We start from the raw sequence: 23450 nt of genomic DNA on the forward strand, positions 1-23450 counted from the left end.
GAAAACCCTGGTGTAATAATTTTTCAGTAATACATAAATTTCTCTCGTTAAAATCTAAAACATTGTTACATACACGAGCGAATCGTACAAGTTGAGATATATAAACACCGTAAGATGGTGACAAGGGAACGTCACCATCTAAAAACGGATAATTAACGACAGGAAATGAAAAATCATCCCTTTTATCATAAATTTTAGTATTCAGCTTTCCGTTAGTGATATAGATATCACATAAGAACACAAACTGGAGATACACTGTTAGGTATTAATACGTCAATGTGTTTCCTATTTTATAAAATCACATAAGAACACAAACTGGAGATACAATGTAAGGTATGAATACGTCAACGTGTTTTCTATTTTATAAAATCACATAAGAACACAAACTGGAGAATACACTATTAGATATGAATACGTCTATGTGTTTCCTATTTTATAAAATCACATAAGAACACAAACTGGAGAATAAACTATTATGTATGAATACGTCAATGTGTTTTCTATTTTATAAAATCACATAACACAAACTGGAGATACACTGTTAGGTATGAAAACGTCAACGTGTTTCCTATTTTATAAAATCACACAAGAACACAAACTGGAGAATACACTATTATGTATGAATACGCCAATGTGTTTCCTATTTTATAAAATTACATAAGAACAAAAACTGGGGATACACTATTATGTATGAATACGTCAATGTGTTTCCTATTTTATAAAATCACATAAGATCACAAACTTGAGAATACACTGTTAGGTATGAATACGTCAATGTGTTTTCTATTTTATAAAATCACATCAGAACACAAACTGGAGATACAATGTTAGGTATGAATACGTCAACGTGTTTTCTATTTTATAAAATCACATAAGAACACAAACTGGAGATACACTGTTAGGTATTAATACGTCAATGTGTTTCCTATTTTATAAAATCACATAAGAACACAAACTGGAGATACACTGTTAGGTATGAATACGTCAACGTGTTTTCTAATTTATAAAATCACATAAGAACACAAACTGGAGATACACTGTTAGGTATGAATACGTCAACGTGTTTTCTAATTTATAAAATCACATAAGAACACAAACTTGAGAATACACTGTTAGGTATAAAAACGTCAATGTGTTTTTCTATTTTATAAAATCACATAAGAACACAAACTTGAGGATACACTGTTAGGTATGAATACGTCAATGTGTTTCCTATCTTATAAAATCACATAAGAACACAAACTTGAGATACACTGTTAGGTATTAATACGTCAATGTGTTTTTCTATTTTGTAAAATCGTACCCTTCACTCAGTTAACTCAAACCTTTATAATGAAATATTTGGTATTTGATTTAGTCAGAATGACAGATGACAGAGATATATAGCTATATATATATATGAGGGTCGATATACTAGTCTCATCAGGAAGGAAATTCAATCCATACCTGTGAACTGCACATTGCTAGAAGAAAATGTTAATCTGCTAACCGAGTCCCTGTGCGTCAGCCGAGTGTTCACGTACCTTAACTTATCACGATGGATTGGTTTTTATAACAACTAGATAAATGATGAACATTTCTTATTAATTGTTTAATAGGTTTCCAAGACAATTCAAGAGCGTATTCGATGAGATTTTTTTTGTGATGGAAAGAATTTAAGTTCTAAATCCACACGTGTGTTTCGTATGAGGTCCACATGGTCTTAATTATTAAAACGAAGTGCTCATTCCTGTTTGTTTTCTATATTTCTTATACTTTGTCTCCATACAAAAATTTCAAGTAAATGGGCAGTAACCAAAGTTTGACTTCTCAACTCGACCGATTCCGTACTCTCATAGAACGAGAGTAGCGGATTCTACCGAGGATTGCCGAATGTTACCATATGTGTAATACGTATCAAGTTTTCTCATTTGATTTCTTTTTAAAACATTTAATTGCCTAGAGCTAGCAGCCTTTCACAAATATTTGATACAAATTAAAGAAATTAGATTTGATGAGACGTAATCACCTTACCTGTGTACATGAATTAGTTTCAACTCTAATATTTGCAGTCAATTGAACAGATTTTCAAGTCATCAAGGAATACTATTAAAGTCATGTCCTTTAATACAAAAATGATTCTTATAAGTGGTAAGTATATTTAACCATATTCATAAAACAATATTGTCTCCTATGAATGATTAATAATGAATCTTAAGTAGTAAAATTACTAAAAGTAGCAAACACTATCATTTGTAAGGAATCTAAGAATTCAACGGCGTTTTACTTTTAAAACATTAAATATTTTTGGGGAAAAAAGTTTATGTTTCAGGAAATAAATGCGTTACTTTTTTGGGAAAATTGTAATGATTCCAGAAAAAAATAATTATTACGTACTTTCCGAGAAAATAATTAAGGACTACCTGTTTAACGCAATCGAAGTCACCGTTGAAAAGTTTTGTGTTTTGTTCAACGAGGCAGTCGATCTTCTCATTTTTAGCTCACCTGACCCAAAGGGCCAATTCCGGTATTCTCATCACTTGGCGTCCGTCGTTCATCGTTCGTCGTCGTTGTCGTTATCTTTTACATTTTGAACTTCATATAGAGAACCACTGAATGAAATATAACCAAACATGGCATGGATGCTTTATGAGGTGCTGACTAAGTGTTGTTACTTTGTAGCCGATCCATCATCCAAGACAACTGCCAGCGGAGGACTTAGTGTAAAATAGGACCTATTACGGGGCGCCGAATGGGACTCTTGTGGTTTTGTACAAAATTCAATTCTGTCATAACAAAATCATTTTTGTCTTACAAAACTATGTGCTACAGACTTGTTTTGTGAGAACTTCAATTTTGTGATGACAAAATTCATTTGTGTAGACAAAATTCATTTTTGTCATGACAAAATTCATTTTTGTCATGACAAAATTCATTTTTGTAGACAAAATTCATATTTGTCATGACAAAAGTCAATTTTGTCTTAAAGGTATGCAAATATAAACATATTTGCATACAAAATTGACTTTTGTTACCTGATATGGAAATTAAATCACAAAAGTCAATTGTGTACGGTAAGATTCAATTTTGTGAGACAAAATTGACTTTTGTGAAACAAAATTAACTTTTGTGAGACAAAATTGACTTTTGTGAGACAAAATTCAATTTTGTCATTTTTGTTGAGACAATATTCAATTTTGTCATTTTTGTTGAGACAAAATTCAATTTTGTCATTTTTGTTGAGACAAAAGTCAATTTTGTTAATTTTGTTGAGACAAAAGTCAATTTTGTCAATTTTGTTGAGACAAAAGTCAATTTTGTTAATTTTGTTGATACAAAAGTCAATTTTGTCAATTTTGTTGAGACAAAAGTCAATTTTGTCAATTTTGTTGAGACAAAAGTCAATTTTGTGACGACAAAATTCATTTTTGTTTTGTAACAACAAAATTGACTTTTATGAGACAAAATTGACTTTCGTGAGACAAAATTGACTTTCGTGAGACAAAAATCAATTTTGTTGAGACAAAATTCAATTTTGTCAATTTTGTTGAGACAAAATTCAAATTTGTTGAGACAAAATTCAATTTTGTCAATTTTGTTGAGACAAAATTCAATTTTGTCAATTTTGTTGAGACAAAAGTCAATTTTGTCAATTTTGTCTCACAAAAGTCAATTTTGTGAAACAAAAGTCAATTTTGTGTAACAAAAGTCAATTTTGTGTAACAAAAGTCAATTTTGTGTAACAAAAGTCAATTTTGTGTAACAAAAGTCGATTTTGTATGCAAATTAGTTCACAGAAACCGAACTAAACTAATTTAAATACAAAATTGACTTTTGTCGCTCAATTTTCAAATTAGGTAACAAAAGTCAAGTCTGTGTAACAAAAATGAATTTTGTCATGACAAAAGTGACTTTTGTCCGCTTATAGATAATTTTGTATGACAAAATTTCAAATTTGTAGTATGATACAAATTTTGTTAAACTGAACTCATTTTTGTTGAACAAAAGTCACTTTTGTCCGTACAAAATTGAATTTTGAGTACAAAATCACAAGAGTCCCATTCGGCGCCCCGTACCTATGGGAAATTCATACACATGTCTTCTTTTAGAGAGCCACATAATGGAATGAAACCAAACATAGCATGCATGTTACTTATGTGGTAAACTGCTGACCAAGTGTAGTTACTTCGTAGCCAATCCAGTGGCGGACGCAGAATGGGGCGTAGAGGGCGTACGCCCCTCTCTTTGCTAGCACCTTATCTTTTTTGTAAAATGACTGTTAATCAGACTAGACTTCGTGAACTTTGCTATTTCCCGTGTATTAAATTTTCATGCAGTAGCTCTTTACTTATAAAGATATTTTTCGCTCATATCTACTGCAATATTTTATTGAGAATGCCAAATTCATGTACTTCGCTACGATGGAGTTGACCAATGCGTCGAAAAAACATCACTAAGTCATTGTGAAATTCAAATTACAGTAACACTTTGCCAAACAGAAAGTAATACTCTATATTACATTCTCAGAAAAAAAAATATATATACAGCAATATTATTTACTTACGAAAGCATGTTTAAACCCATTACGCCCGAGTCTATATTAATAAAATAGCTGAATAATGATCCCCAGTCAGTAAGCTCAAGATACATATAAAGTCTAAGGTACGGACCAATTGATTCGAAGAGGCAGTCTCAGATATTTGACCCTGATTTTTGCCTTAATCAAAAATGCTGGCCGTATCTGGATTGAAAACAATAATCTTGCTTTTACACAAAAATGTCCAACAAAATTAATTTGCATTAAACGAATATGTCTATTATGATCGTGGAAGTAATATTTTGATGAATAAAAGCGGGCGTAATTAATTTGGGACCGGGCTTTACATGTAGATCCAATATATCTGACCGGAATGTCTGTTTCGCCGAACTGATATGTTGATGACGTTTTTCAAGGCCTGACTGCAACCTGTCTGCTGGGTGTGGTGTTACCTTTATGACTCTATTTGTCGATCTTCATTCCTAAATTCGTTGCCATTTCAGACTAACTCGAAGCCTTTGGTTGGTTTGGAACCGTCACTTCCCTTGTTGGGTGAAACATTTCAACCATATAGTTGGATACAAATTGTTTTTCGTCTTTCTTTACTCGTGTAAGTCTTATTGTAAATTTCATATAATATAAAATTGAAAATGGGGAATCTCTTTGACACATTCCCCATTTCCATTTTCCATTTTATATTATATGAAATTTACATAGCGATTGAAACTATAGTCCGCGTATATTTAATTATTCGTGTTTACAACAACAAATCTGTGAGGTTACGCTATCTAAACATACAACAGACGAAAATTTTCTATGTCCTTTTTTTACTTGCAACTCCCACATCAAATATATTAGTACATAGCTTTGGATCCATCCAATCATTTTATAATCGACAATTAATGAGGGGAACACTTTAACTATAAAATATGCATACTCACGTCAGGAACCATTAAAAAAGTGAATCGTTTACACTTAATTTATGTTTTTAACCAAGAAAAGGTCCCAAAAAAGATCACTTACTTCGCCCCCTTACAAAAATCCTGGATCTAAGGGAAACCTGTTGCATGGTAAAAAATCTGAAAAAATCTTTTGAGAACATAAGGAGATACACGAAAAATAAATGATGTACAACATAATGGACAACATAAAGTTGATATTTACTGATCACACCAGTTTAAGACAAATTTTATAAGTATCTTTTTATTCCGACCTGTTATTTCAGCTAACAACTAATGGCTTAACACACCAGTATCAACTATCATCTGTACATAATACGAATCATAAAAAAAACATTTATATATCTTCGTGTAGAACCGTATGCAGCCAGGCATTATGTTTCTTTAACTAAATATACTTATTGACTGAATGTTTTTTTGTAAATTAATTGTGGTGTAAGAGCGTTGACAGAAGAATATTTGTATGAAGCTTGTCACCGTATAGTGATTAGTCTGCCCCTCTGTCGGTAACAAATTGAGTTCGCTATATATCTTAAAAAAAGGTTATAATTTCATAGTTTATACTTGACATTTATATCTAAAACCAATTTAAATCATAGCCTTAAGATTGCGTCATAATATATGTACAACTTCCCAGGTAAGATCAAAAACATTTGTTTCAGTTGACTATCCAATTTCCTATGATAAAGATACAATTTTTGTTTCGCCTGACGGAGTTAAAAAGTAACAACACAAAAATACTGAACTCCGAGGAAAATTCAAAACGGAAAGTCGCTAATCAAATGGCAAAATCAAAGGATAAAACACATCAAACAAATGGACAACAAACTGTCATATTGCTGACATGGTACAGGCATTTTCAAATGGTGGATGGAATCTGGTTAATAGGCGCTAAACCTCTCATTTTTATGACAGTCGCATCAAATTCCGGTTTTTGTTTTTACAACTATGCGTTCAACAAAACAGACACAATCGGCAAAATAGTCAAAATATGGTCACAGCAGCCATAATTGTGTTACAATCTCAAGACAAACAAACATATTCAAAAACACAAAAAACATCTATCTAATTAAAAAACACATTCCTTGTTTCGCGTGTTTGGTGTCACAAAATGCAATAAAATTAACGGTACCAATTTTCTTGCACCAGAAGCGCATTTCGACAATACATGTCTCTTCGGTGATGCTCGTGGCCAAAATATTTGAAATCCAAAGCTTATATAAAAGATGAAGAGCTATAATCCAAAAGGTCCAAAAAGTATAGCCAAATCCGTGAAAGGAATCAGAGCTTTGCATGAGGGAGATACATTCCTTAATTGATAATAATTTCTAATATTTTGTAACAACAAATTTTAATAACACAAAAAAATCCGTATTTTCATGCCAGTACCGAAGTACTGGACCGAAGTACTGGCTACTGGGCTGGTGATACCCTCGGGGACTAATATTCCACCAGCAGAGGCATAGACCCAGTGGTAGTAATAAAATTAACGGTACCAATTTTCTTGCACCAGATGCGCATTTCGACAATACATGTCTCTTCAGTGATGCTCGTGGCCAAAATATTTGAAATCCAAAGATTATATATAAAAGATGAAGAGCTATAATCCAAAAGGTCCAAAAAGTATAGCCAAATCCGTGAAAGGAATCAGAGCTTTGCATTAGGGAGATACATTCCTCAATTTATAATAATTTCTAATATTTTGTAACAGCAAATTTTAATAACACAAAAAATCAGTATTTTCATGCCAGTACCGAACTACAGTCCACCAGCAGAGGCATCGACCCAGTGGTAGTAATAAAATTAACGGTACAAATTTTCTTGCCCCAGATGCGCATTTCGACAATACATGTCTCTTCAGTGATGCTCGTGGCCAAATATTTGAAATCCAAAGCTTATATAAAAGATGAAGAGCTATAATCCAAAAGGTCCAAAAAGTATTGTCAAATCCGTGAAAGGAATCAGAGCTTTGCATGAGGGAGATACATTCCTTAATTTATAATAATTTCTAATATTTTGTAACAGCAAATTTTAATAACACAAAAAATCCGTATTTTCATGCCAGTACCGAAGTACCGGACCGAAGTACTGGCTACTTGGCTGGTGATACCCTCGGGGACTAATAGTCCACCAGCAGAGGCATCGACCCAGTGGTAGTAATAAAATTTACGGTACCAATTTTCTTGCACCAGATGCGCATTTCGACAGTACATGTCTTTTCAGTGATGCTCGTGGCCAAAATATTTGAAATCCAAAGCTTATATAAAAGATGAAGAGCTATAATCCAAAAGGTCAAAAAAGTATAGCCAAATCCGTGAAAGGAATCAGAGCTTTGTAACAGCAAATCTTAGTAACACAAAAAATCCGTATTTTCATGCCAGTACCGAAGTACTGGCTACTGGACTGATGATACCCTCATATTTTTTGCAAACGTCACAACTAAAAATATTGTCGTTTAATGTCTATTCAAAGCAATTATAATTTTACATGGATAATGGTGGTATGCAGGGTTATACAATCAAAAGTTATGTTAGAATTAATTACCGAAACTGACCGAGATAAGAAATTTTTTCAGCAGTTCTTAGAATTTTTAAGAATCCATATATGGTTGATACTTCTGCGCGAATGAAATACTTTTGTCCTTTTTCGTTCAAAGTATGCCCAATGGCTTGAGTACAGTAGATTATGCTATTGTAAGTAAGAGTCTCCTGACCTCAGTAATATACTTTAAAACTAATGAAATCAACTACCTTTCAGATCATGCACAAATTGAAATATTTCTTAAATGTAATATAAGTGAAAAACGGTATCTATTTCCAGAAGACAAATGGAAAACAATGAAATCTTATAAGTGGAACGATAACTCCAAAAATATATTAATTCAAACTATATCTTCTGAAAATTTTATAAATGAAATTATAAACTTTGAAACAAAGAAATATAGTGAAAATCAAAATGGGATAGATCAGGCAGCTAGTGAGCTTGATTTAATTTTATGCAACTTAACAGAAAAATCTTGTACATTAAGACATGTAAGAGGTATACCAAACTATAAAAGAAACAAAAAAAAGAAACAAAAATGGTCAGATAATGAAGTATATGAATATAAAAAGTCAATAAATGCAGTCGGAAAAGAATTAAGACAAAATCCCTTTAACTGTTCACTGAAACATAAATATTTTTGTTTACTCAAATCATTTAGAAAAGTAATAAAACTGAAAAAAAAAATAGAATATAAAAAGAAAATCTTTGATAAACTTTCAGATTCAATGAATAAAAATCCTCAGGAATACTGGAAAATACTAAAATCACTAGAAAACAAAAATATAGATGGAGATGATGATTTAAAAGAAATGTTAAAGGACAGTGAAAGCACAATTAAACATTTCCAAAATCAAGGAAAGTTTTCAAAAATAAATAATGATTTTCAAACCAAAATTGAGCAAAAGCTGAAAATTTTTGAAGATAATATTTCTTATAACCCTGAAACAGACAGGCCTATTACTTGCTCTGAAATTAATTGTATTTTAAAAAACTTAAAAAATGGAAAAGCAAGTGGTCCAGATAGTGTGTTAAACGAGATATTTAAATTTAGTAGTCCAGTAACTACCAAAGCATATGCTAAATTATTTAATCTTATGTTAAAAACAGGACACTATCCAACTTCATGGAATACTGCATACATAACTTTAGTACATAAATCTGGTGACAAATGTAACCCAAGCAACTACAGAGGAATTTCTTTAATCAACTGTATATCCAAATTATTTAGTAGCATCTTAAATCAAAGAATGATTAAAACTTTGGAAAAAAAATTAACTAATGCCCAATTTGGATTTAGAGTTAATCATAGAACTGCAGACAGTGTATTTATCCTTAAAACTTTGATTAATAAATATATTCATAAAAATAAAAGAAAACTTTTTGTCTGTTTTGTAGATCTTAAAAAGGCTTTTGATTCCCTTTGGAGAATTGGAATGCTTTATAAATTAGCTAAAATGGGTGTAGGGAAACATATGTTTGAAATAATAAAACAACAGTTTATTCATACTGAAGCATCTTTAAAATATAATGATAAACATTCTAGATTCTTTCCCATTGACCGAGGAGTAAAACAAGGGGACAGTATTAGTCCCACACTCTTCAATTTATTTATTAATGATATAGTTGAAAATTTTGACCATAAAGGTTCAACACCCTTGAGAATATTAAATTCTGATATAGGAAGTCTTTTGTTTGCTGATGACCTTATAATTTTATCGGAAAGTAAAGAAGGTCTTCAAAATAGCCTAAATAACTTATCAAATTACTGTGAAAAATGGCAATTATGTCTAAATACTAAAAAAACAAAAACAATGATCATTGAATAAAGAACTACAAAACTGGAACCATACATTGTAAGGTTTAATAATGAAAAAATTGATAACGTTACAGAATATAAATTTCTGGGCACTCTGATAAAAAATAACGGAAATTTAAATGCAAGTTTAACAGATTTAGCCAAAAAAGCTAGGAAAGCTCTGTTTTCATTAAAAAACATGCAGCCTTTTGGGGAAATTTCCCTGTTAAGGTATCCTGTAATCTTTTTGATTCTCTTATAAAACCAATTTTAACATATAATGCTGAAATATCATACATGGATACATATCAATCTTATTATAGAGCAAAAGGCAGATTAAAATCTCAAAACAAAGATATAGATAATTTCCAATATTTGGATAAGACTCCCTTTGAAAAGGTTCATGTTAATTTCTGTAAATATATTCTAGGTACTAAAAAACATCTGCTAATTTAGGCGTTAAAGCTGAACTTGGTAGACAACCAATAGAAAAATATATAAAAACACAAGCAATTCTTTATTGGGCTAGATTAAATACTGAAAACATAAACCCGTTACTAAAAGAAAGTTATACATTAAGTAAACACCTTGATTCACAAGGAGTTTATACTTGGTTCACTTTTATAAAAGACTCAACACAAGAAATGAATATTGATACACAAAAAGTAATGTCCTGTCAAAACATGGAACAAGTTAACAAATTAAAGACTTGGATTAAGAATACTACAAGTAAATTTTATACAGAACTACTGGAAAATAAAATAAATAGTTTGAACGAAAATAACCAACTTTTTCTTTACAAAAATATTAAAGTCAAACAAGACCAAGAATTTTATCTTAAATATCAAAATTTTGAAACTAGACGTTTATTTACAAAAATCAGAATTAGTGACCATAATTTGCTCATTGAAAAGGGCAGATATCTAAAAATACCTCGAGACAATAGAACATGTCCAACTTGTAAAACCTTAGAAGATGAAAATCACTTTCTCCTCCACTGTCAAATTAATAACGTTTTACGTATAAAACTTTTTAATGACATGGCAATAGATAATCCTATGTTTCCAAATCTATCTGATACACAAAAACTAGTAATTCTACTAAATCCTTCTAATATAAACCAAGTGAAAAAAAAACAGGTTCCTTTATAAAACAGTCTTTAGAGCTGAGGACAGGGGACTCTTAGTTAGTTTTACTTGTATATATATAGATATGTGTGTGTTCAACTCAGTTATTTTATTGTTGTTGTTACTTTTGTTTATGTCACAAGTATAATGTTACTTATATGACAAATAAAGATTATTATTAAATTTTCAAAAAAAAAACCAATAACATTATGACATATAATAGATCAATAACATAATGCCAGGATCTTTTAAAGTACAGAATAACGTTATAAGAAAGAAGGAAACACAAAAAGTCGCATATACAAAACACACCAGCAAAAATGAAAGATATGTATGATGTACCGAGCCACGTAAATTGGATATCACATAAAAAAGAACAAAGAGTAAAAGTAACATGAATGATGGAACAAACACAAATAAAAGAACAATATAACGCGTATAGCATCAAGATCATCATGTATTATTTGTGAAGTTGATACGGAATATTTATCAACAAGGTCTTAGTACCTTCCGATGAATTTTTTTTAGAAAACGGACGAGACGTTCTTTGACATACCCCTGGTCCATCAACGTTCTGCTCAGACACTTTTGACGTTTTACATAGACTGCAATCTTAAAAAAAACACATTTTCAGTTGTTGTTAACTACCTTAAATACAGAGTTTCCACTGCTCAGCTGATTCCATCATCAGGTGGGTCCCCTCTCTTCGACTGTTTCGACGCTGTCCACGACCATCTCTAGGGGGTGCGCCGACTGAGTTGATCAGGAACCGGCTAGCCTTTCCTCTGCCCTTGACTCTTCCTCCATACCGAACCAGAAGATTCCTCTGCCTGTCTTCCAACTTTTCTTATCAAGCTTCTTCTTACTGGTCCAGTTATTCCTAGGGACCCCAAGGCTCTTCAAAAAGTTTGCGAAACAAAACCTCTACATCCTTCCTCCCCTAGAAAATACCATATCCTCCAATTGTTCTCTTAAATGTCTGTTACCAATCCTTGGTACTTCGCTAGCTTTCTCTCATGGGCTTCTTCTAGTCTCGGTTCCCATGGCACAGTAAGCTCTGCAAGTATGACCTGTCTGCTGATTCTGGACCACATCACAATGTCTGGTCAGAGGGTTGTTGTTAAAACCTCTCTGGGGAAGGTGGTCTTTCTCCAAACGTCTGCTTGCATCACCGAGTTATTTGCAGTTGCTAGGATACCACTTGTTTTGCTGTATGTGTATTTGGATGACTCTCCACCTCCCTTTATAAAGTTGATGAACTTTGGTCTCTTCTCTATCTTAGTCCTCTTCCTCCTCTGTGTGCTGCTATCTCTCGAAGGACTTGGTCATGGCGCCATGTGTATCTGCCATCCTTCAAATCTGTCATTCAAGACGACAAAACATGCTCTAGATTTGCTGGCTTACCAAACAACTTACAACAAGGGTCTTCAATCAGTGTGCACATTGTTAGATTTGTTGGTGTTGGTAGTACGTCGTATACTGATCGAAGTAGGAAGCTTATTTTCTGTCCGTCCATTCTCCACATCTCATGCCAACTGATCTTTTTTGGTCTTGCCATCTCCCATTTCATATATTATTTTGAAGGTGTTAATGTTATTATTTGATATAAATATTGGTAAACTTCCCCCTATTATAAAAAGGTCTCAAATCATGCAGTCGGTGAAATATACAACACAATGAAATGTACATTACATGTTGAAATCCGAAATCGATGGTGAACGAATTTGTTTGATAATGAACTAAAATATCAGCAATGAGCATAAAACATAATAATTTATAGTTTTCAAAACAAAAATATGTTGTTTTTTCTTTCTTCTAAAAACTGAAAAAGAAATAAGGTTTGAGTCGTTGTATGCATTGCAAACAAGAACAGGTTGAATAGGTCGTATGAATTATTAATTATAATTTCGGCAATTTCTATTTAAATATTGATAAGGAAAAGTGGTATCTGGTCAGTGACTGTATATGACATAGAAATATACGGTCAACGGATATTGACTGCTCAAATAGAACGAGTGGGTATAAAATGTCTGAATAAGAGCTGCAAGCCCTTGAATATCGAATAAGTTGGGAAATGTATATCCCATATGCAGGTGAAGTTTGTATATTGGTATTAAGTTGGGGGAAAATTATTGTTTCAAAATCAAAATCATCTCGTTTGTCATAGATTCTGGAACTGAGATGACTGTGTATGCTCACGTTTGTGTTTAAACATACATTTATAATTAAACTCTCAAAATATATTCTATTATATTGTATGATATTGCATTATAATGCATTGTATTTAAAATATATAATTGCTTGTTTGTATTGCTTGACCCGTATGGGTGTAATTTTGCAATAAAGACTATAATAATAATAAATGAATCAATTTTAAAAATCAGAATCTTTGATTTTCCTCACCACTAGATAATTTACAACATGAATGATAAAAATGATGTTCTCTCATTTAATGATTCAAAATTTAGTGACTATATTGAACGCAGCTATTCCATCGAAATAGAGATAAAGGATACAAAAGAGGGACGAAAGATACCAAAGGGACAGTCAAACTCATAAATCTAAAACAAACTGACAACGCCATGGCTAAAAATGAAAAAGACAAACAGGAAAACAATAGCACACATGACCCAACATAGAAAACTAAAGAATAAACAACACGAACCCCACCAAAAACTAGGGGTATTCTCAGGTGCTCCGGAAGGGTAAGCAGATCCTGCTCCACATGTGACACCCGTCGTGTTGCTTATGTGATTACAAATCCGGTAAATAGTCTAATTCGGTAGGTCACATTCATGAAAGGGAAGGGGATTGTAATTACGACGTAAGGAACATATCCGATATCATTTGCGAAACGGTTATTCCATAACGGTCAACCAACTCGTGATGGCGTCCGTAAAATTTACGAAGGGATGATTTCAACTTCACCATTTGGAACTCTTGGTTTAATAGTTTCCTTGTGAGCAGTAACCCTCTATCAAGAAAATCATGATAGGAAATGCAAGCACGGGAATATCGTATCAATTGGGAGATATATACCCCGTATGCAGGTGCTGCTGGAATGTTTCTACTTAGAAATGGAAAGTTCACAATTGGAAAGCTGAAATCATCTCTTTTGTCGTAAAGTTTTGTTTTCAACCGACCCTCATTGTCAATTTCTAGATGTAAGTCAAGATATGAAGCCGACTTAACTGTATCTGTAGTATCCTTAATCTCCAATTCGATGGGATAGATGCGTTCCACATAGTCACCAAATTTGGAATTGTTTAGTGAAAGAACGTCATCTATATAGCGGAAAGTAGAGTTAAAGGATATTGCTAACTTTTTATCTTTCTTTCTAAGAAGTTCCTGCATGAAGTCAGCCTCGTAATAATAAAGAAACAAGTCGGCAAGTAGAGGGGCACAGTTTGTTCCCATTGGGATGCCGACAGTCTGTTGAAAAACACGTCCTCCGAACGTAACAAATATGTTGCCAATCAAGAAATCAAGCATCTTGATAATATCGGTTTCAGAGAATTTTTTGTTTGAATCAGAGTGATTCTTTACAAAGTAGGATTTATCCCTCCCTAAGACAAGATACTTGTATCTACGTTGGCCATTCTTTTTTATGAAGCAAAGTAATACCAACTCTTTCAATTTGTCTTTTAGTTTGGAATGTGGAATACTTGTGTAAAGAGTAGAAAAGTCAAATGTTTTAATACTGTTACAATGAAAGAGAGTTAGATTGTATGTACTCTAAAGGCTCTTTGGAATTTTTAAGTATTTACATCTGATTCACGCCACTTCTAGAATAGGCAGTTTCACAATAACTTTGAAGCCCGTCTTTGATTGCTGATAAAATAGATGTTAATAATTTAGAAAGAGGTTTCGTGGAGCACTTGGAAGACCCAGCAATATATCTTTGTTTGTAAGGACACTTATGTAGTTTAGGTATCCAATACAGTGATGGAAGATCCAGTTCTTAATCTTTGGTTGAAATACCAAAGGAACAAAGAAACATATGATTATCCAGGATTTCCTCTTTGGTAAGTGTCGTGAGGGTATATGTTGAGCTTAGCCCATTGTCTGGCATAATCCTCGACTGAATCCATCAACATTTTAAAGTTGTATTTCCAATTGATGGATTTAGGCTCACGATATTTCGGACCTTTCGATAACACATTTCATAGAGAAGTGTTATTAACAATGTTAAGGTCACCGGTAATAACGTGGCCAGCAGGATTATATGTGAATTGGGAACAAGCACAAGTGCAATCAGGAGGTTTAAACGCGTCTGTAATTGAAAATTTTAGTTGCAATAGGTTTGGTATAGGTATCAGAAATTATTTGTACAGACTGGTCTTTGAAATAACGAGGTATAGGTTGACGCCATCGAGACCTTTGTTGGCAAAGGAAAGATTTAGAAAAGATCTTTTCATCTTTTCCAATGCGAACTGGGTTGAAAAGTCTGTGACTTGCAATATCCGAAATTATAGCTTGAAGTTTGTATTGGTTTGAATGAGGGTTTGTAACAGTGGATTCCAAACATAACTTGAACAGAGAATGAAGTTTTGAAAGGGGTAATAAATAAAGTTTCGTGCGAATGTGATGAATACCTAACGGCTTTTGTATGAATGGCAGCAAGTCATTTATAGAGACATCATGCAGAGAAGAAGATGTATAATGACGATGACCATGACTGCGTCTACGTCGAGGAGTCGAGTTGAAAATATTCATTCACATTCACCGAGTTACACGAAGGACTAGATAGAATACCTATACCATCATTTTTGTCATTGCAGCCATACGGTGTTGCAGTTCCCAATTGTATAATCCAGTAGTCTTCTTTTTGTCTACGGAGAGTCGTTGAAAGATTAGGATTGTTTGAGCTATGGTATATCTTTTCGATAATGCGAACTGTCATAGAAACGATGGAATGATCGGGTTGATTGAAATGCTGGTATAGAATGTCGTTAGCATTGAGGTTAATGTCTGATCTATGACCGCACATACGTTTGTTTAGCCTTCCTTTCGTTTCACCGACGTATATCAACCGGCAAAGGTTGCACTCTAATCCGTAGCCGACATTTATCGATTTACAATTCAGATCATCGTAACTTCTGGTAAAATATGACTTCTTGGTCAAATTGCTAGTAAATTCAGCATCTGTAATTAAAATAGCACAAGTTTTGCAGCCTTTGGTCTCACATTTTGAAATGCTACAGTGTTGTACTGTGTCATCAAAAACCAAAATGTCTTTAAGGAGAACTGAACATGGCTGTATATGTATAATATTGCTATTGTCACTAGGACGATGATCTGAATGAGTCGCGTTTGAGATATTTGTCATGTCTGGTGATGAGGGGACACCTGCCATATCAGACGACACCGTGTCCATGGTGATGTCTGTTTCGGACCTTTTTATACTGGGCGACGTCCGAGCCAGTTTCCTGTTTGATCTTCTGAAGTTCATGCAATGTAGTTTTGCTACTGGGTGGATGATGTCCTCGGGGACAAAATGTCCACCAGCAGAGACATCGACACAGTGGTAAAAATGTAGTTTTGCTACTGGTCGGATGATGTCCTCGGGGACAAAATGTCCACCAGCAGAGACATCGACCCAGTGGTAATGATGTAGTTTTGCTACTGGGCGGATGATGTCCTCGCGGACATAATGTCCACCAGCAGAGACATCGACACAGTGGTAATAATGTGGTTTTGCTACTGGGCGGATGATGTCCTCGGGGACAAAATGTCCACCAGCAGAGACATCGACCCAGTGGTAATAATGCAGTTTTGCTACTAGGCGGATGATGTCCTCGGGGACAAAATGTCCACCAGCAGAGACATCGACCCAGTGGTAATAATGTAGTTCTGCTACTGGGCGGATGATGTCCTCGGGGACAAAATGTCCACCAGCAGATACATCGACCCAGTGGTAATAATGTAGTTTTGCTACTGGGCGGATGATGTCCTCGCGGACATAATGTCCACCAGCAGAGACATCGACCCAGTGGTAATAATGTGGTTTTGCTACTGGGCGGATGATGTCCTCGGGGACAAAATGTCCACCAGCAGAGACATCGACCAAGTGGTGATAATGTAGTTTTGCTACTGGGCGGATGATGTCCTCGGGGACAAAATGTCCACCAGCAGAGACATCGACCCATTGGTAATAATGTAGTTTTGCTACTGGGTGGGTGATGTCCTCGGGGACAAAATGTCCACCAGCAGAGACATCGACCCAGTGGTAATAATGTAGTTTTGCTACTGGGCGGATGATGTCCTCGGGGACAAAATGTCCACCAGCAGAGACATCGACAGATGCATTTAAGTCGTCTTCATATCTTGACTTACATCTAGAAATTGACAATGAGGGTCGGTTGACAACAACACTATACGACAAAAGAAATGATTTCAGCTTTCCAATTGTGAACTTTCCAATTTTAATAGCAACATTCCAGCAGCACCTGCATACGTGGTATATATCTCCAAATGTGATACGATATTCCCTTGATTGTATTTCCTATTATGATTTTCTTGATAGAGGGTTGCTGCTCACAAGGAAGCTATTATACCAAAAGTTCGAAACGGTGAAGTTGAAATTATCCCTTCGTTAATTTTACGTTCACCATCATAAGGTAGTTAACCGTTTCACAAATGTTATCGGATATGTTCCCTTACGTCGTAACTACAATCCCCTCCCCTTTCATGAATGTGACCTTCCGAATTAGACTATTTACCGGGTTTGTAATACAAGTATCATGTGCAACACGACGGGTGCCACATGTGGAGCTGGATCTGCTTTTCCTTCCGGAGCACCTTAGATCACCCCAAGTTCTTATAGGGGTTAGTGTTGCCAAAGTCTTGAGTGTTCTATGTTATGTCATGTGAATTATTATTTGTCTGTTAGTCTTTTTTCATTTTTAGCCATGGCGGTACAGTTTATTTTCGATTTATGAGTTTGACTTTCCATCTGGTATCTTCCGCCCCTTTTGCCACTAGATGTTCTGCAAGAATTAATCAAACAAGTAATTCATCCGTCAAGTTATTCAAAATAGCATTACAAAAAAAATTGATAGTTTTAAGGCTTGAAAATATATACAAAAACTTGAAGAAAGATATCTTTCTGTTGTTTTTCCAGGAGGAAGGTTATCATTTAAGATGAAATGCCAAAAGGAATTATGTGAAGCAGATATTCCAACTGAAGCCACATTTTGTACAGGGTGTGGTACTGAAGTGCAGATGATAGTTCCTGTTATTAAGACTACACGTTGTCCGTCTTGTAACAACATTGTACTGGAAGGATTTAAATACTGTTGCAGCTGCGGAGGGATTATTGACTCTGCTCTTTTTGTAGACATAGTTTGCTCTGGTACTAATGATAATGGAGAAAAGTGCAACACAGTGTTGACGGCTGGTACCAGTTTTTGTCCTTCTTGTGGAACATCTCATAAATCTAATACCAGCAGTAAGTGCATAATTTGACCAATACAATATACAATATCAGCTGGTTTTGATTTTTTTTATTATTAGACAACCAAGAATTACATGTACATGTATATGACTAAATATTCCAGGAATTGTCCCAGCCAAAGTCTATTAGTTTAGTTTTAACATTTATTTGCATTGGATTTGGGAAACGAGTTATTGCAACTTGTATTAAATCATTAATCCCTTTCCACTTTACGGGTGCGCGTGCTGCCTTGTAGCGTCATTATACTGTTCTTTTTCGAAATCTACAAGGGAGTCTTTAATCTACAAGGAAATCTATTGTTAGTGGTTAAACAACTGTTTTACTGTTTTGGATTGCCAGATTTTTCTTTCTTTGTTTATTTGTTCAGTGAGTAACATCTCAAGCAAAATTATAATCTTTAACAAGTTAATTACCATACTCATAGGTGCTTTTATTTAAATGAAGTCTCCATCAAATTGTTTTGGAGACTTCATGCCATTATGCCGAATTTCTTTTTGAAGCATTATTTTTTAATCCTTCATTTCAGACAATTTCGCAGGAGATGCATCATTAAAGTTAAGTTTGCAAATTACTCATCAGAAGGAGTGTCCCTTTGATAAAACTAAACCGCTGATTAAGGAAGAATGTGACAATTCAGAACCAAACAGACAAAATTTCTGGAAAGCTCTTACTATCAAACAAGAGCCTAATGATGATAACACTGAATCAGTAAAAGGTAAGCTATAAACACTGAATCTAAATATTAAAGAACTTGTCATTTAAGTTTTCCTGGTAAAGGTTGTGGTTCTCTCAGGGGACACATGCGTTCTGTATCAATAAAAATATGTCCTTAAGGATTTAACAAATTTTGGTCAAATTTGATTTAAAGCACAAATAACGAATCGATCAAAATGGCTTACAAAACATATTGATAACTTTGATAAACGGTCCTTTAATCCCCTTAATGTTTGGTTGCTATGGTTAGAGGTATTCCAATTTTACATAACATTTTGGTCTAAAAAGTGTTCACTCCTGTTTGTCTGCCTATTTATGTCTCACATATGATAAACTAGTACAGGGCCATTTTATTTTTGTGACTCAGTGAATACTTAAAAAAGATTTTTGTAAAGTTAATTTCTCTCTTATTATGAGTAATAGGATAACTATATTTGGTATGTGCGTAACTTATAAAGATCTTATGCCAATCAGACTGTTTTCACTTGACCTCGAACTCATTTCATGAATCCGTGAACAAGTTTCAGTTTTGGTGGTCTAGTCCATATCTCAGATATTATATCCAATAGATCTACTATATTCGGTGTATGGAAGGACAGTTAGGTATACATGTCCAACTGGCAGGTGTCATGTGACTTGACATGAATATCAACATGCATTTATTTTTATAAATTTCCTGTTTACAAAACTTTGAATTTATAACATGAATTCATCAAAAAATTTAAGCGCAAGCAATACTAAAATAATGCAAATTCCATTATTAAAAATAATACCAAGTTAAAACAATGAAGCCTTTGCAGATAATGTTGAAGATCAAGGTCAGAAACGGAATAAAGAGAGGACATCTTATATGAATGAACAAGAAGATACAGTTATTGTTATATGTGATTCTGAATCTGCCGAAGATGGAGAACACCATAATAATGAAAGGACTGAACAACCATCTAAACGAAAAATTGAAGAGAAAGGTGGACAGATCAAAAAGATAAAGCTGGAAAAAGAAAAGAATTATGACAATGCAAAGGTCTTCGGTTCATCTGTATGTTGCTATAGAAAAGTTTTATTAAAAATAGAATTGAGAAATAAAGGGGTACTGCAACAACTTTTTTGATGACAAGTAAGCCCTAGAAAATAAAAGAAGTTTGAATTATAGAGGAGGGGTTAAAACTAACAAAGATAAATACCCTATTCCTTCAGGTAAGAGCTTGCTGTTCATATACATGCTTTATGTTGACTTATTTGGAAAAGTAATTTTATTCCAAGGCTTTCAGTTTTCATGAACGCATGAGACAGGCACGTTTTACAGCCATTTAAGATACTTTATTTGCAGATCACAAAACCAATCTTTTTAATATGACTGATTCATGATTCAAGATTTGTCATCCAATCATCGGCATTATACAGAATAAACAAAACATCTACAATTTTTGAAACGTATTATCAAAAGTACATAGTGGTAGTGTACAAATGTTTGAAATGCAATTCAGCATTTTTATTTCAGACAAATGGGATTGAAGGAAAAAAATATGGTAATCAAGAATCTGTAGACCCACAATTAGAAAACACTTATATGCATCTCACAGCTTTAACAGATAGTACAAAGAAAGAACAGGAGGCACCAAAAGAGACTGCTATAACAGATAGTACAATGAAAGAACAGGAAGCACCAAAAGAGACTGCACAGAAAGATACAGATGCAGAGAAAAGTGAAGTATGCATACAGTTATTTATTAACAAAGATATTTGTGAGATTGAAAAAGTCCACAGTTCTAGGTCCTTTACAATTATGTTGGATACATTTTCTGAAAAAAATATTATTGCATGTACTTCTTTTGACCTCTGTCTATTTTATTGATATGTGAAGGATTGAACCTTAAAGTATATTAAGTAGGAATTCACCATAATACTGATCCCATTAAAAGACTTGTTGAAAGAAAGAAATTACCTAGGATGAAGTATATATTTAACTGGTATACTTTTCAAGATAAAAATGTATGGAAAATAAAAGTTCAAACATATATGGTATACCTTTGTATATTGCAAAAAGTTTAGTAATTTTTACTTTAAATTAATATTTCTCAGACTCCTGTGACGTCATATAAAACTTAAGGAAGGTCCATAAAACAGTTATTTCAGATAAATAGTTTAAACATCTGCACAGTGTGAAAAAGTAATGATTTGAAAAAAGTAAAAATGATGCATGTCTTTACTACATTACGATAACTGTGCATCAAAATTAAACTTTTGGTTTAATTATGCAATAACTTTAATGACGTCTGACATATGGCATCATTGATATAGGTAATCCGTTAACTTTCACAGAAATGTTCTCTGAAACTACAGGTCAAAAAAAAAATCCCCAAACTTGATCAAAGTTTTCCTTGAATATATTTAGTTTGCAAAATGAATCTAGCCTGCCAACAAACATGGCTATCAGAGCAAATTAAACCAAAACTCTAAGATGACACCTTAATGGAGTTATTGCCCTTTTTGACTTCTTTATTATTATCTTAAAAGCCATGAAGGGAAAGAATTTTTCAATTTTGTTTTAATAGTCTGAGGTATTTATTTTATGTTTTATATTATTGTATTTTGAATGATTCATGAATGTTTATTTGAATTTGTACAACCTTTTCACCAAACACATCCTAAAATGAATGTATTTACCATTTATACATTCCTGTTGACTTATTACAAGAGTATCATCAATGACTTGTTATGTGACTTAAATCAAATCATATTCAGGTCAGGAATCTGAGCAGGTTTTATAAACTTTCCTAAATGAATTCTCATAGTATGCATTGCCCTGAAATTATTTGTAAAAGCAAGGTATAGTGATCCTACATGCCGTCCTCGGCATGGTATATTCACTTTGTGGTTAAAGTTTTTGAAAATTTTAATCACTTAAATCTTCTATCCTAGACTTTTAACAAACTTGATCATAAAATAATATCCAGAAGTAAATTTTTTAACACAAAACTCCTGTGTATCTGTGGTTGAAGTTTTAAAATTTTTAATAACTTTCTTAAATTACCCTGGATTTGTATTAAACTTGAAAAGAAGCTTGTTTAGGATCAACAGGTAGTTTATAAAATGAAATTTTGTAAAAAAAAAATATTTCCTGTTTTTCGGTATATTACTTATAAATGAACTTAGTTTTTCTGTCAGTTAATACCTGGTATTACATACAGTCTGCAGTTAAAGTTTTTAAAACATTTATAAGATTCATAAATTCTCCTGGGGTTTACCAAACTTGGACAGAATCATGAGTTTCGTGGAGCCCATAGAATTTTGTTTATAATATTTGCCTTAATTGAAATACCATAAATATAGTTACATACAATAAATAGCAAACATGATCAGCTATACAACATGTACAAGATCTTAAAAAATGTCATATAGTAAAACTAAGATGGATCTACAAGCAAACATAACTGCAGGTTTATGATTAAGGTAAATACACAATAAAGGCAACAGTAGTATACACGCCTCCGGGTGCGGGAATTTCTCGCTACATTGAAGACCTGTTGGTGACCTTCTGCTGTTGTTTTTTATTTGGTCGGGTTGTTGTCTCTTTGACACATTCCCCATTTCCATTCTCAATTTTATGTACCGCTGTTCAAAACTCATCAATCCATGGACAAAAAACAAAATCGGGGTAACAAACTAAAACCGAGGGAAACGCATTAAATATAAGAAGAGAACAACGACACAACGCTTAAATGTAACACACACACAAACGGACCAAGCATCAGACAAAATCCCTTGAGAATAACAAATATAACATCAAAACCAAATACATGAATTTGGGAAAGGCAAGAACAGTGACACGTGTTATCGCAATGTGAATTTACACTAAAAAATAAGATAAAACAAACGAAGCAACGTCAAAATGTAACAAACACAGACACGAACTATAATAAAACAATGGCCATATTCCTGACTTGGTACATTTTTAAAGAAAAAAATGGTGGGTTGAACCTGGTTTTGTGGCATGCCAGACCTCCTTCTTTTATGGCCATGAGAAATATAGCATCAAAATGACAACACAACACCACAGGACTACAATATAAATAAATTGGAGAACACAATTGACAATGAAACACAAAAACAACAGCCAAAAAAGGCAACAAGTTCAAAATTTTAATACGCCAGAAGTGCATTTTGTCCACACAAGACCTACTTTTGACGCCCAGATACAAAAGTTTGAAAGCCGTAACAAGTACAAAGTTGAACAGCATCGAGGACCAAAAGATCAAAAAGGTATGCCGAAAACGGCCAGGGTTTTCTATTAGTTACCAGAACATCCCTATTATTTAGAATAATTTATACTTTTGCA

At 33.5% G+C, this 23450-nt stretch overlaps 1 protein-coding gene across 4 annotated transcripts in view; it reads left to right on the plus strand.

Moving 5' to 3' along the window:
- The first annotated feature begins 1958 nt into the window (after positions 1-1958).
- LOC134719769 (RNA-binding protein lark-like) overlaps positions 1959-23450 on the plus strand; it is a 35516-nt gene continuing 14024 nt past the window's right edge. For 2 of the 4 annotated variants that reach the window (XM_063582728.1, XM_063582729.1), the window contains exons 1-5: positions 1959-2130; positions 18065-18391; positions 18924-19112; positions 19912-20150; positions 20613-20822. In XM_063582728.1, coding sequence (XP_063438798.1) covers positions 2097-2130; positions 18065-18391; positions 18924-19112; positions 19912-20150; positions 20613-20822 — 999 coding nt within the window. In that variant the 5' untranslated portion in view covers positions 1959-2096. The remainder of the gene's footprint in view (positions 2131-18064; positions 18392-18923; positions 19113-19911; positions 20151-20612; positions 20823-23450) is intronic. The other 2 variants (XM_063582730.1, XM_063582731.1) reach the window with 2 other exon arrangements.

The sequence above is a fragment of the Mytilus trossulus genome, chromosome 5 (genome assembly GCF_036588685.1).
Source record: "Mytilus trossulus isolate FHL-02 chromosome 5, PNRI_Mtr1.1.1.hap1, whole genome shotgun sequence".
Classification (NCBI taxonomy): domain Eukaryota; kingdom Metazoa; phylum Mollusca; class Bivalvia; order Mytilida; family Mytilidae; genus Mytilus; species Mytilus trossulus.